This window comes from Silurus aristotelis, assembly GCF_946808225.1.
Source record: "Silurus aristotelis genome assembly, chromosome: 21".
Taxonomy (NCBI): Eukaryota; Metazoa; Chordata; class Actinopteri; order Siluriformes; family Siluridae; genus Silurus; species Silurus aristotelis.
In genome coordinates this window covers 19,437,156-19,452,232 of record NC_139594.1, presented here as the reverse complement: position 1 = coordinate 19,452,232, position 15,077 = coordinate 19,437,156, and the positions used below count along the sequence as shown (strand labels likewise).

The window sequence follows — 15,077 nt, the reverse complement described above, 5'->3', positions numbered from 1 at the left end:
TGTTTCCACCGAATCAGGTACGAGACCTCGGAATCATCAGCCAATCACATGCCGGGACCTGAATTCCCCTCCCGCCCCTCGTTCTTCTTTTGCCTGGAAATGCAGGGAGAATATAAATGCTCATAACTGGCACGAGGCACAAAAACAGCCAGGTAAGATTTATTATCATTATTATTATTAATATCATTATTATTAGATATTAACGATCTGGTGTGTTTTACTGATTGATGAATAGTACGCGTGATCACGTGTTCATTTGTACTCGAATTCACGACTTTATAAAAACAAAATAAATTCTAACATAAAGAAGATCTTTTACAATCTGTCCCAAAAAACGTGGGAAGGAACTAAGCTGGGAACAAGGGGTGTCCCTCGCCCTTAATCCTGACCTGCACTAGCTAGCTAACACACACACACACACACACACACACACACATGCTGCAAACGTATCATTATGTAAACAATATTTTTGGAAGAATATTCCAATCCAATTTGAACGTCTCACGTTTTATTCTTCACGTTTAGAAAAAGAACACTAGTGCTGCTTGTGATTCAAATCACATATTTTTGCATATATTATGCACTATATGGGCAGAAGTTTATGGACACCTGACTATAAAATTGCTGTGTGCTTTCTGAACATCTCATTCCACATTTAGTCCCTATTTGCTGCTATAATAACCTTCACTCTTCTGGGAAGATGATCCACTAGATTTTGGAGTGTACATGTGGGGATTTGTGAAGATTCATTAAGTAATGGGTGTTAGTAAAATCAGGTACTGGTGAGGTGAGCTGAGGAGGCCTGGCTGGCAGTCAGTGTTCACAATCATGATGCTCAATTGGATTGGAGCTCTATAGTAGGAGATGTTCCACTCCAACCCATGTAAAGCAGATCTTCATGGCTTTGTGCACATACGCATTGTCATGCTGGAACAGATTTTACTCTCCTAGTTAAAGTGAAGGGAAAATTTCATTCTCCTGCATCCGAAGACGTCTTACACAATTGTGTCCAACTTTCTAGTAACTGATAGGGAGAAAACGCATACAGCTGGAAAATCACAGTCCAAAAAATTTGTAATTCCCTGAGGTACGATGACCAAAGTGATACGACAAAATTGTAAACATATTTACAATTTCACGCAACAGGCCGCAGCGTACGATGTAGGAAACGTCGGACGTGCAGCTGAGATGAGCGAATCTCTCGCCCTGTGAGATGCCCCACTCTCGCTAGTGTTTAACAGAGTAAAGTTTCTAAGTGTGTATTTGTTTCTTTTTCAAACAGCTATTTTAGTGGTAAAAGCATGTATTCCAAGCGCCCAAGTATGTGTCCTCCTTGTGGTGAAAAAAAGAAGAGGAAAGCCATCAGTTTAGAGCCGAAAATGAAAATTATAAATCATCATGAAGCAGTAAAGACTGTCAGAGTCACAGCACCATCTTCTACTTACGATATTTTTTACTTACAATGGGGACGTCGTAACGTATCTCCATTATAAGTAGAGGAATACCTGTGTATATATAAAACACACTTTTGATGTTATCTGAACCTTTTAATACATTTTTATAAATTTATTTTTAATCAAATCTTATAAGCAGTGAAATTGTTAAGTTCTGAGTTATAGTGAGATGTTTCCAAATCAGTTATGAAAGGAGCCTCAGTTTGTCAGAACTTAACAGAAGTAATTTTTCTGCAGAGTATTCATATTTTGTAGTGTTTCCTGCTTTCTCATGACATGCTTCTTTTGTGGTTTGTTCAATTCAAAAATAAATAGGCATTCATAATGGAGGGACTGTTTAAAGCTTCTACAACTAAGTAATAACATAACTAATTCACAGACTTTCACACAATTAAATGTAACTAGGAGTTTGACAAAAAAGCTGGTTATTTACACATTATACAGGAATACAACACTATAAAATGAGAGTCTCCATTGTCATCCGGCAGGGCTGCCTGCCCTGTAATATTTATTATTTATTTCTTTCTTACTTCATTTTTCATACTTGGGCTGCTGATATAGATAGTTGGGGGGTATTTCATTAGGAATATAGATCTATTACAACTGTAGCTTCAGTGTGAGAAGTGGTGTGGCACAGCTGACCTTTCACACACTTTGAGTAGATTGATGTTCTTCTTTATGCCCTTGTCATTGTACTTTGACCCTTTTGGACTTAAACCCAACTCTCTTTGTAATGCATGTTGAGGTCGGTAATAAAAATTTATTTTATTACCGTGTGCAGCGTGGTGCAGCTATGGAGGACCTTCAAGACTCCAGTTTCGGTGTCCCTAGTGCCATTAATATCGCAGATGAACTGAGTGAGTAGGTTTTTACCTTTTGTAATGTAATGTGTCTTTTATATAAATGTGAAGCAGTCTGGGAAGCCTATTAGATTTTGCTGCGGCAGAACTAAGGCACAAGTACAGTACCTATCAAAAGTGTGGAAACATGTAGTCTTTTAGGTTTTTGGGAGACAAGTTCCTTTAGTTTCTATGTAACACACTCAGTAATATACAGGTCTGAAGATTTACTTTGACCAAACAAATCTGTAAATGTCCAGATGTTCCAGTTTATTTTCATTGAAAAATCCTCCCTTATTATAAAGAATAGCTTTTACACTTTCAAACTTTGTTTCTCCAAACATTCAGCTGAAATACTTTGTAAATACCCTGTCTTGTAAAACTTGCCAACGATGTTCTTCACTAGTTGGAGATTTCTTTCTGATATTGTGATCCTGTTTATCCCAGAACAGTACAATAGGATTAAGGTGACAGGACAGGCCATTCCATGATAGATGACAGTTTACTCTCTAAATAACACTTACAGAGCTTGGACGTGCACTTCGGTTCATCATCTTATTGTATGGTAACGTCAGTTCCTATGAGCTGCAGTCCAGACAGACAGTGTTGAAGTATGGAATGAAAGCTTTGTTGGTTCTGGATTCCTTTCACTTTCCAGAATGAGTCTCCAAACTTCCCTGCTGTTTATTGCATTTGGTAGACTTCCTTAATTAAGAGCAACATATAACTATTTTACTTACTATTTAAGAATTTAAAGGTAAAGGGCCTTGCTCAAGGGCCCAGCAGTGGCAGCATGATGATTTGAACTTGCAACGTTTAGATCCAATGTCTTTACCACTGAGATGCTTCCCCATAGGAATGATGAACACACTGCTATGTGGGGAATACACAATTTACTGCACGCGGCACACTCTCTTATCTGATCTTAGCTGATCAGGCGAGGGGTAAGGGGCCTTGATCAAGAGCTTGTTAATGCTGGGATTTGTACTCATGGCCTTCTGCATTAAACCCACAGGGTTACCACTTCCCCCTGCTAAGTGTGATAAGGTTTTGGTTACTGTGTGTAATAGTTGAATTATCATGAGGCTAATTAAATTGATTTGTATTTAGATGATGTCTATAATGAGTGTATTAATTTCATTTTAATTTATTGACCTATTTTTTCCTTTTAAGAAAATTTAATTTTTTTGTATAACATTTTGGTCTTAAAGCTTTCAGCAATATGTTTTATTGCAGAGGATGATTTCTACTTCAACCTTCTGGATGATTTCCTTGGCTCTCAGACTGGTGAATCGTTGGATTTGGATAAAATCCCATGCACAAACCGACTGCTGGTTCAAGTGGGCCTGTTGAGAGAAGATAACAATGTTTCATGGGTGAATGTAGTGAAATGGCTTCAGAAGATTTTTCCCATGTTTCAGTCGGCAGATTTCCGAGGTTTGATTGAAAGCAATACAAAAACGGCTATGAGCTTAACTGGAGATGCCAGAGAAAGCTTTTTAGGGTCGAATGCCAACTTTGAGTTTGTCGGCCCCATATGTGATAGCATTGGCATCAGCAGAACGGATTTGCTCGAAATGTCAGATTTTTCTGACCGTGCAAAGTTAACAGATGTGACTAATGGTTTAATACTAGAACTGACCAGCTTTATTGACAGAGAAAAAATCGACCCGGTTGTCCTAGTATCGTGGCTTTATAACTTCGACTCTGCGTTCTGCAGTGATGGCAAAATCCACAAAGCCAACAAAATCCTTCAGGCGAGTCTGAATAGGTTCAGGATTCAGTGCCGAAAAAATCAAACGAGAAGAAACCGGAGCAATGGACTGTATGAGGAATTCCTCCGAAGTCCATTTGATCTAAACCCTGATCCAGAGGAAGACTCTGAATTCAGGAGGGTGTCGACAGTCAAAGGGCATGTGAAAAGAAAACTTCAATTACTCCAGAGGAACCAGCATTTTCAATCGCCCAAGATTAAAGAAGAACATGAACCCTTTGATATTTCAGACATGCAAACAGAACACAAACAAAACTTTGATGTTTTACTCAGGCATAGAAAAAACACCTGTAAGCTTGAATGCAAAAATGACCAAATATTTAGCTTAAGAAATGTGAAACAAGAAGACAGTTATCACTGTCAGCCTGTTGAGTCAACATTTGACACTGAAGACGAGACCCAAGATGATACAGGTGACTGTTTATCCATCTTGGATATCTCGGTGCTGTCTTTGCAAAAACTTACAGAAATGTACGGTGGGAGGACCGATGGTGCAGATCTGGTGTCTGTGGATCTTCTCAAAAATCAGTTTGCTCTGATGTTGAAAGAAGATTTTAATATGCAGTCCCTAAACAAAAAGGTGTTGGCCTATAACTCGCCCGAAAACCAACCAGTGGTGCCACCTTTACATTTTCTTCATTGCAACACTCATTTCCTTCTCAACTTAATCAACGCCATTGAGAAGCAAATAATGTCCTTCGAAAGAGAAATTGAGAACACTACAGGGGACAAGCTTGGGCGTGACAAAAACCCTAAATTCAAAGGTTTTTTAAACTTTGAAGAGAGTGCTGTCACTCGATACATCAGCATGGCTTGTGAAATCCTGTGTCCAAGAGGGGAAAGCAGAAATAATTACAGGAAGCACTGGCTTGCCTTTTGCATCGAGAGAAATGACCCTTCTCGGCTACCTGTCAATCAGTCTAATAGGTTTATTAACTACTTTGAGGCAGCAGCTGCACTTGTTCACCATTACAGCGATGTTGCATTGTTCGTGTCAGACCTCCAGCTACTAAAAGATGACGCAAATATTTTTCTAGAGAGCATCAATTCTGATGCAAACGATGAGGCCCTACAGGCTCTTGTCTGTGTTGTGGCCATTGTGTACTGTAAAGTCTTGGGTCCCTTTTGGCAGCTTCTGAAGAGTGAAACACATTATGTGTTGTTCCCTAAATATCTTTTTTGCCTTTATAAGAAGCTTCTGGAGTGGTCCCGGGATGCATCTGTTCTCTTGCAACCTGAGGCTGTGACTAATGTGTTTCTCCAGGTTCCAATGCAGGAGAAAAACTTTCCAGGGGTGTTTTCTTTCTGTCACCGAAATGTAAATACCCAGTATGGGGCACTAATTAAGGAATGCTTACAGAGAATGATGAAGGTCATTGCATCTGTAATTGAGGAAAATCTGAAGGACTTTTTACCAGGAGGTTTGTACTGCAAAGATCCTTCTAGGGAACTCATGGAACAGTTTACGAGCTGCACCTTGTCCCAGTTGATGGGCGAGTACCCGTTTGGTCATGCGTACCCTTACAGCAAACACAGACCTGATAAAGTCCAAGTACAGAACAAAGATAGCGTAGCTGACACTTCGCGTGGCAATTCTGCTGCCTCTTCTCCAAAGGGTGTTGACACACGTTCAGTTTTACAGCATTACGTCACATTTGACAGAGCAAATCTGCGTCCGTTGACTAAAATAAAAAAGACAAGATTAAGCAAGTTGGCAAAGAAAAGGCGACAAAAGCTGAAAGAGCAAAATTACAAAAAAACGATTATCGCTTCAGTCACAAAAAATGGAGGCCCCTGCAAAAGAGCTCAAGATGTCGATCAGTTGCTTAAGAGAATGGAAGGAGCGCACCACGCTCAAAAGCGAGAGGCAGTCCGCTGCGAGTTAAACTTCCAAAAGTTTGTTGTTGGATGTAGAGACAAACGGCTTGACCGCTTGGGCTTCTCTTTGTCAGACCTAGTTAACAAACTAAAAGCTATCTTGCCTGAGGACCAGTCCACAAATCACCAAGGAGACTGAAAATGTCAAATCAAAGTATTTTACAATGAGTTGACCATTTTTACCAACAAAAATAGATGTAAAGTATGAGGGCAACTGTGTAATATTTCAATTAGTAAAATAAGTTTGAACGTTGCCAGAATGTTTAATAGATTCCTGTTTTTTTTTTTTTTTCAAGATTTCCATCTTTATTTTCCTTATTGTATAAATTCTTCACTCTGACCTCTTTACCTTTTTAGTACATCTGTTCAGTTCAAGTGTGTGTAAAATGTGTCTTTATTTTTATAGCTCACTTTTGCCACTGTTGGTTATAAATAAACACTTGTTTCATTGACTTTTGATGTAGTTTGTGTATTTTTATGTATAGCTTTGAATCCTTTTCCATATTGGGTGTTCGTGCTTGCTTTGTGCCACCTAATGTCAAAATGGTAAAAGCACTATGAAAATCATTGTAAGTTTTGTTTCAATGATGTGTGTATGTATGTACCTTGAGGTAAGACTATAGGACACCATGAGACTATATGGACAGAAGTGTTTGGACACCTGACAGAAATGGTTCAGAAAAGGTTTTATTGACAGGTACAGCAAAGGGTTCGGCAAAGAGCACTTTGCAGTCATCTGGGGGTAAGTGGGGCATTGTTCAGCAGGCTGACTGCAGTGGGGAAGAAACTTCTTGTGGCGTGAGGTCCTGGTCTTGATGATAAATAAGTATAACTTACTAAAAAATGCAAAAGCCAGATACAGAGGTAACTATCTTTATTTTAGACATTTTAAAGCTCATAGTGCTGCTTGTTGAGGAGTGAATGGGAGATTTCTCCTTTGAACAAATTCACTCATACTGACTTGTTTCAAAAAAGCATTTGAGTATGCAAGGTGTAAATTGTGTAAATCAACATTTGTATTGTTTTTAAAGATAATAGCAGATGGCAAGTTGACAGCCATACTTTAAAAAACAAATACAGACATTTTGTTTAGCTGTGAAGGTATAAGCATCTACAATATAATGAATTAGATTTTTTGTAATAATTAAATGATATATGCATAAATGTATTATTTAAATATTGAAAACAAGCATTTCAACGTATAGTAAAGGGTTAGGGTTAGAATCATGATTGAAAATGGAGAAACGCAGCAAGCGAACAGGTTTGATTAAAACAAAAGAAAAAATATACATTGGTGTACAACTGCACAAGCATTTACTGAAACCCACAGCAGGGAGTAAAAATGTGATCGCTTACTGCTTTTTTTATTTGCTGCTTTAGATTTAGTGTTTGTTTGCACCAGTTTAATTGAATCATCACGATGTCGTGAGCGAACTGATAGTGTGACCTGATGCTCACAAGTCCCGACATAACAGATCCAGTGCGACTTTCCCGGAGTTACAAACACACAGTTTACACAATAGCACTTAATTAAACTACACCATTTACACATGATAAGGATTAAACAGTTTCTGCTCACCGTGCTGATGTTTCGCCTTCATCTGTGACACCAGTGTGTTTCATTTTTCTATTTTGCAAGCTGCTGTGTACCTTACTGTCAACTTGAGCAGCCCAACTAATCCTAACGGCATTAGTTGACAACAAATTTAATTATCGAAAGTTATCCTATCGAGTAGTTGTTGCAGCCTTTATAGGTGTGAGTGTGTGTGTGTGTGTGTGTGTGTGGGTGTGTATGTATATATATATATATAATATACCGTATTTGCCCGACTATAAGGCCGCTACTTTTTTTCCCCACTCTTTAAACCCTGCGGCTTAAACAATGAAGCGGCTAATATATGGATTTTTCCTGGGTTTTCCCGGGTTTCACAAACTTTAAGTTAAAAAAAAGTTGCGCTCCCACTAAATCGGGCCGCACCACATCATAAATATGGATGATGTTCCTCTGACTTTCGACCTGCCGCTCACTCGGACTGTCTACAGGAAATGCGAATCATTCGTCACGCTGAAAACAACCGGGCATGAAAACACACTTCACCTGTGTTCTGAGCTGCACGGCATCGGGAGAAAAGATTCACCGATGGTGATTTTTAAACACACGACGATGCCAAAAGATAAACTCCCGAGATAAATAGTTGTGAAAGGAAGGAGGAAGACAGTGAACAATGACTTTCTTGGTAGGCTACTGTTTAGATACAAGCCGTGTAACAGACACTGTCTTTCATTAAAGCCTGTGTAAAGTTCATTAGTTTTAATGTAGGAACCTGCGGCTTATAGACAGGTGCGACTTATTTATGTTCAAAATAAAAACCTTTGTCAAATTCAGTGGGTGCGGCTTATATTTGGGTGCGCTTAATAGTCCGGAAATGACGGTATATATTTGTATAGGAATAGATTAGAAAGCATAATATTATTTCTGAAAGTGATGTAGACGTTTATTTTAATTCCACTTTGGAAATGTTTTTGATTTTTCATGGTTTCTTTGTTTCTATGATGTTAATAGCCACCAAACAATATACTTTTTTTTTAAAGGTTTTATACTTGTCTTGTTTGTCAAACTATAATAGAGGTGAGTTTGTGTGTGTGTGTGTGTGTGTGTGTGTGTGTGTGTGTGTGTGTGTGTGTGTGTGGGAGATAGAAGCATTTGCACTGCAAGTTTCATAAAAACTTGTCAGGAATTCACCCATATCATTGCCAATTTCTAGTCTAACACACCCATGCAAAGGAATGCAGAGGAATGGTGTTTTCATGCGCTTGAGCAACCCTCACCAGCCTCTTCATGCTGTCTCAGTACAGCTGCCTAACCTCTGGCTTTTACAAGTCACTGATGCCAAGAATAACATAAAATGATGTGGATCAAGGTTCACCATGTGACACAGATTTGTATTTCAATGATCTTTAAATATCCCACTTTTTATTAGCAATAGCACTTACAATGGAAATTTGAAGTGAAGCAGCTTGGATTCAGCTTATTGTGATAGAACTCTGGTGCACACTTAGGAATCTACCTTATTAATTAACTTTATTTGTATTTACAGGAAATATTCATAAAATATAAATGTGTTTATTAAATGATCCATTTACATAATCTCAGAAATGGTGCTAAAGTGGTAATTTACAATTGGGGTAATCTTATTTATCTAGATTATATGCCACTGTATATTCTGTAATAATGGTGATATTTATACATAATATACATATTATAACTAATGAATCTAAACAAATATTTATGATGATTTTGTAATTATATTATCTAATTACAAAAAATGTATCCAAAAATAAATAATAACAAATAATAAATAGTTTATCCATACACTATAAGGACAAAGGTTTGTGGATATCCGACCATATGGTTGGATGGTGCTTTTCGAACATCTCATTCCACACTGTGCTGTTATAATATCCTCCACACATGTGGGAAGATGTTCCACAGTCAGAGCAGGACAGGACTGTGGTTGTGGAAATTTATTCAGCTACAGGTGTGTTAGTAAAGTCGTAGCAAGTAGTTGATGTCACAACTTTTTCTGATGTAGGTGAGGAGGCCTGGGGTCTAGTCAGCATTTACATTCAGCCCAAAGGTGTTTAATACAGTTGAAGTCAGAGTTCTATAGCAGGAGATCTTACACTCCAAACCATGTAAAGCAGATCTTCATAGAAGGGGGCATTGACATTGCTGGAACAGGTTTGGTCTTCAGTTCAAATGAGGAGAAAATTTAGTTCTACAGCATCCAAAGACGTCCTATACAAGTGTGTGCCTCCAATTTTGCAATTGCATTTCATGGAAGAATCACATACAGCTGGAAAAGTCTGTGTATGTATAGTGTATATTGTGTTTTGTGCATGTGTGTTTTTTTCCCAATTAATATTTTAATAAGTACATTGAATAAAACTAATAAAAACTTTGCAATATAAGAATATATTTATGGAAAGCAATGTTTCATTTCATCTGTTCTGTCAGGAATTTTGTCATGTTATAAATTTAGAATGAATTAACACATTTTAACTCTGATATAAGGACATTTATTGACCATTTGGTGCCACTTTGTTGTTTTTTTTTAAATCAGAAGAATACAGCTACAGGGCAGATATGTGGTGGAATCATGCTGTTGTCACGCACATTTTGGTCGCCTTGTTTGGAATGGGATCATGGATAGCCGTAAACTCGTTTTGGGTTGAACTACCTGTGGTGGTACGAGTTTTGCCTGAAGGTAAACCACTTCCTTGCATGAATCGTGTTTTTAAATCAAATAGATCTTGCGTCTTGATAAACTGGCTTTGTGTTATGCCTGGCTTTGCACAAGTCAAGTCAAGACAGTGCAGTACACAATGAAACAAAACAACATTTCTCCAGGACCAAGGTGCTTCATCAAACTACATAAATTAACAAAGGAAAACAGAACTACACAGAACTCTGAACAAACAATACAAAGTGCATATGTGCAATATTTAGTTTATAAAACAGAAGACAAAGTGAGACTGTAGCGCTGGTCAGTATGGTACGGAAGGTTGTGCACATGGATTGTGCGCATAATAATAAATACTGTAGAGGTAAACATTTGTGTCGATGTATAACTGCTAAATTATGATGTATATGAGTATTTTTTATTTATTTATTTGTAGCATAAATTTAAATGTAATAATATGCTCACGCACTTAAAAAAAACGATTCCTGTTTTCTGTTTGTAGGGTGGAATTTGCCAGCTTATCTCTCAGTGCTCATTGCTTTTGGTAATGTGGGTCCACTGGCTGTCACCCTCACCCACCACTTCGCTCCTGGGTGTCTGAATGAGCGCATACTTATTCATGTTCTACAGGTCCTGGCAGTGGTTGCATCAGCCTTTCTCGCCCTCTTCTGGTCTGAAGTGGCTACAGTTGCCGGGGAAGAACGGTCTGTGGCCTTCCTGCTGCTCTCAGTGGTGCTGTCGATCGTATGCTGTACCTCTAACGTCACCTTTCTGCCCTTTATGTTCCGTTACCCTTCAAAGTACATTCGCACGTTTTTTGTAGGCCAGGGGCTCGGGTCACTTTTCCCCTGCATTGTGGCACTCGGGCAGGGTGTGGGAAAGGTTGAGTGTGTTGAGACAGAAAACAGAACACAGCCTCATTATCTCAGTGAAAGCTTTCCAGCACAGGACTTCTTCTGGTTCTTGTTTGTGATGCTGGGCATCTCTTCACTTTCCTTCCTGGCTTTGACTTACAAGGTTGTAACATCTATTAAAGAAGAGAGCAGTCAGGACTTAGAGCAAAAGATGGAGAATTATGAAGGAGAGGAAGTGCACCCTTTACAAAATGAAGAGACACCAGTTTCTGAAGAACGAGTAGAATTAGAGAAAAAGAACCCTGCTGTGTCCTTCTGGACTTTACGCAATATCTACCTACTCCTAATGCTTGGAATCTCTACTGCTCTGACTAATGGAGTGTTGCCATCTGTTCAGAGTTTCACCTGCCTGCCGTACGGCACTATGGCATTTCACCTCTCTGTTGTCTTGGGAAACATCGCAAACCCTCTGGCGTGCTTTGTGGCTATGGCTGTTCTGTTAAGGTGCGTACTCGAAAATGTTTAGCTTTGTTTTCTGCCAAAGTTTCAAAATGCAAACTTGAAATAAAGCTAAATCATATAGATTGTGTCTAGCTCTTTATATCTATTACCATGCTACCATCCTTGTTTTGGTTAAACTGAATGTCCATTTATTATAATTCTATTATTGTTGAGCGATAAACTGCTTTCTGATTATACTGTATATATTATATTAAATAGTGTTAATTAGTCTGTTAACATTATACTACAGATCTGTTGAATTACTGCATTTTTGTATAGATAAATGATCATGAACATCTCACACAAAGGGACTTGTGCATTTAACAGACCACATAATAATGACCAAAATTGTGGTGTTTACAAGAAAAATAGTGTTAGTTTGGGATTTTTCCATAAGGAGACATTTATATAATCTTGGAAGGAGGCTTGCAAAGTAGAAATGTGCAGTCTGATTTCTAAAATATGATTTGATATTTTTCAGTTTCTCTGTAAGACTTTTTTTTTTTTTGTCTATCCATCAGTTTAATGAATAGATGTTTCAGCACAAGTGTAAATGTAAATTTATATGTTTTTCTAATGTTCTAGATCTGGTGTTGGCCTTAGTTTTATGTCTCTTGGAGGAGGGCTGTTTGCTGTCTATCTGCTGTGTCTGGCTGCTCTTAGTCCATGCCCACCCCTCTTGGGAACCTATGCAGGAGTGGCTATGGTGGTAAGTTATTTTATGTAGATTTTTTTTTTTACTTTTTTTTTTTTAATTCATTTTTGTATAGTGCTTTTAACATATTTGTCATGCTGGAACAGGTTTGGGTCGCCTAATTCAAATGAAGGAAGAATATGATTCTAACACATCCAAAGATACAACTCCTACCCATACAACTGTGTACCTTCAACTTCGTGGTTACCATTCGGAGAAGAACCACATATACGTCCTTCATTCATTCATTCATTCATTCATTTTCTCCCGCTTATCCGTAATTCGGGTCGCGGGGGCAGCAGTCTAAGCAGGCCCCCGCCTTCGACTGCTGCCCAATCCTCACAGCACCGTCCCTTACGGTCCCTCCTGCAGGTGGTGAGCCCACGGGAAGGCGGCCCCACGTCACTCCGACGTCACGGACCTTGATATTTCCCTCGTAAGGGACCCCCGGAGCATAGAGGGTTAAGGGCCTTGCTCAAGGGCCCAAGAGTGGCAGCTTGGCAATACCGGGGCTTGAACCCCAGACCTTCCGATCGGCAACCCAGCGCCTTAACCGCCGGAGCCACCACTCCCCTTATACGTCCTTCAAATTATATTAAATATCTTCATGCATAATAAGGAGCAAAACTTTAAAACATTGTTTAAGACTAAATGAGTACATCAACCACAATGATGTTTATAATATTATCCAATCCACGTCCAATCAAGCTATAGTGAGAAATGACAACATTATGGTGTTAAATTAAATGGATGCCTGGATGATGAAGTTTATGTTCTCTCTGCAGATCATCTCATGGATAATTTTCACCGGCTTGTTCTCATACGTAAAGGTGGTAGTCAGCACTCTTCTTCATGAGGCAGGACACACTGCATTGCTCTGGTGTGGAGTGTTCATCCAGGCTGGTTCTCTCATCGGCGCACTCACAATGTTCCCACTAGTCAGTGTGTACCAGGTATTTCAGCGAGCTCAGGACTGTGTGAACACCTGCAGCTAGCGCCAGTGTCAACATTTAATCACATTCACTTTGTGCCTTTATATCAGGAATTAGATGGAATTTGAGTGGATTGTAATGTTTCAGTAATTGTAATATTAATTAGTTAATTAGGAAAATAAGCCTTTGTAAAATACTAAAAATAAATACACATGCACTTGTTTTAACAAGATATATACTGTATATATATATAATTAAAATGAATTTATTCCAAAAGCAGTATGAAACATCTTGGGTTTTGGAATTTCAGACCTGGATGTTAATGGGAAACACATGACCACAACAAATCCCTCCCCTCCCACATCTCACTTATGTGTTATATTAAATATTTTATAGGTCACAGCTAAAACTTTTCCATAGTCTAAAAGGAATATGCTAAATTATTGGGACATTGCTGACCATTATATACTCTATACAGGCTTACTTCAGCCAGCTGTGCAGTGTCATCTCATATCACTAACTTGCTTAGAAAAAATGAAGACTTTGTTCTACCTTTTTAAATAAAATAATTAGAAAATACCCAACTCTATTAAAGTCATAAGTGTAAACAGTTCAGGACATTTTGCATCATTCCATAGTGGTGTGTTTGATTCATAATTTTTATTATTATATAGATTATTATTTTACTACATATTAAACTTTAATAGTGACCAATCTGCAATAGATTTTTGCACTCTAATTTTAATCAGATGTCAGTTTATAGATTGTTGCATTTTTTTTAACTTAGGTTTATGAATTTGCTTGAATTTTATCAGAACATTTATTTAACGTGATTATTGTTTGCTATTAACCCTTATATATTTGAATAAACAGGACTCTTAACTTGAATATCAAATGGAATTGTATGGACAATGACAAGAATTTTATTATTTAAACAAAAATAATAAGATACAACTAATATATGATGATTTATAGAGTGAAATTAGTTACTTTTTGTTTCTCTATATACACACAATATGGACCACATACTATATGCACAATAGTTTGTGGACACCACATGTGATTTACAGCATATTTTTTAACATTCCATTCCACATTTAGTCCAATTTTCTGCCATCACCTCCAGATGTTCTTGGAAAATTATCCACTTTTAGAATGTGATTTTGGAGATTTGTGCAAACTTTTTCCATCTTAAACAAATGTGTGAGTTTCCCTCTGGGATAAATAAAGTGATTTATCTATCTGTCTGCTTATTAGTCATTCATAATGAGGTCAGAGCTCTATAGCAGTCTACTCAATATATTCCACTCCAACCCATGTAAAGCAGATCTTAATGGACTGTGCATTGTGCACAGGTTGTGGTCTCCTAGACTGAGAAGGGAAAATGTGGTAACAGCTTGGGTCAGAACCATATACGTTTAGAAAAGTCAAGTGTCCCAAAACTTCCATATAATGTAATGTATATAGATATGTAGTCACACAGAGTACTAGTCTAAAGTTTGGAAACACCTTCTTATAAATGTTCCTATTGTACTATTATTAGGACAGGTAGCTCAGACATAACCTAGAGGTGTGTTTGGGGTCATTGTCGGTCATGGATGGCCCTCATGAGAGCCTGTTTCATCTTAGCATTTAATGGTGTTGGGATACATTTAAAGTTCCTGAGATTTTTCAGAATGTCTTACCTAAAGTATTGATGGATCTTTCCTCTTTACATAGATGTTTTTTGGCCATAATATTGATTTGTACAGTAGTTGTAGTAGCACTAATGAAGCTGTACTCACTGTACTCACCCTTTCCACTGCACAAGACAACTGATGCTCCAAAGCACAATAAGAAGGGAAGAAATGTCATAAATTATTTCTTGCCAGGACACATTTGTAAACGAAAAATCATTCAAGATGAAG

The 15,077-nt window shown here is 38.0% G+C and overlaps 1 protein-coding gene across 3 annotated transcripts; it reads left to right on the top strand.

Moving 5' to 3' along the window:
• Nucleotides 1-16: 16 nt before the first annotated feature.
• On the top strand, nt 17-14,413 carry slc52a2 (solute carrier family 52 member 2). Of its 3 annotated transcripts, XM_083523580.1 has the most exons (6): nt 17-152; nt 2,236-2,311; nt 10,070-10,213; nt 10,692-11,547; nt 12,130-12,253; nt 13,024-14,413. In XM_083523580.1, exons 1-6 carry the CDS (start codon nt 117-119, stop codon nt 13,231-13,233), a joined length of 1,446 nt encoding a protein of 481 aa, XP_083379706.1. In that variant the 5' UTR covers nt 17-116; the 3' UTR covers nt 13,234-14,413. The 3 variants fall into 3 exon arrangements, with proteins under 3 accessions (XP_083379706.1, XP_083379705.1, XP_083379707.1); XM_083523581.1 differs by lacking the exon at nt 2,236-2,311 and having other exon boundaries at nt 128-152; XM_083523579.1 differs by lacking the exons at nt 10,070-10,213; nt 10,692-11,547; nt 12,130-12,253; nt 13,024-14,413 and adding an exon at nt 3,530-6,397.
• The last annotated feature ends 664 nt before the right edge of the window (nt 14,414-15,077 follow it).

Excerpts from the sequence above, each read along its gene's own strand:
- slc52a2 (XM_083523579.1), top strand. The coding sequence starts at position 117 with ATGCTCATAACTGGCACGAGGCACAAAAACAGCCAG. Across the intron at positions 153-2,235 it reads CGAGGCACAAAAACAGCCAG|CGTGGTGCAGCTATGGAGGA; the intron begins GTAAGATTTATT and ends TACCGTGTGCAG. Across the intron at positions 2,312-3,529 it reads TAATATCGCAGATGAACTGA|AGGATGATTTCTACTTCAAC; the intron begins GTGAGTAGGTTT and ends GTTTTATTGCAG.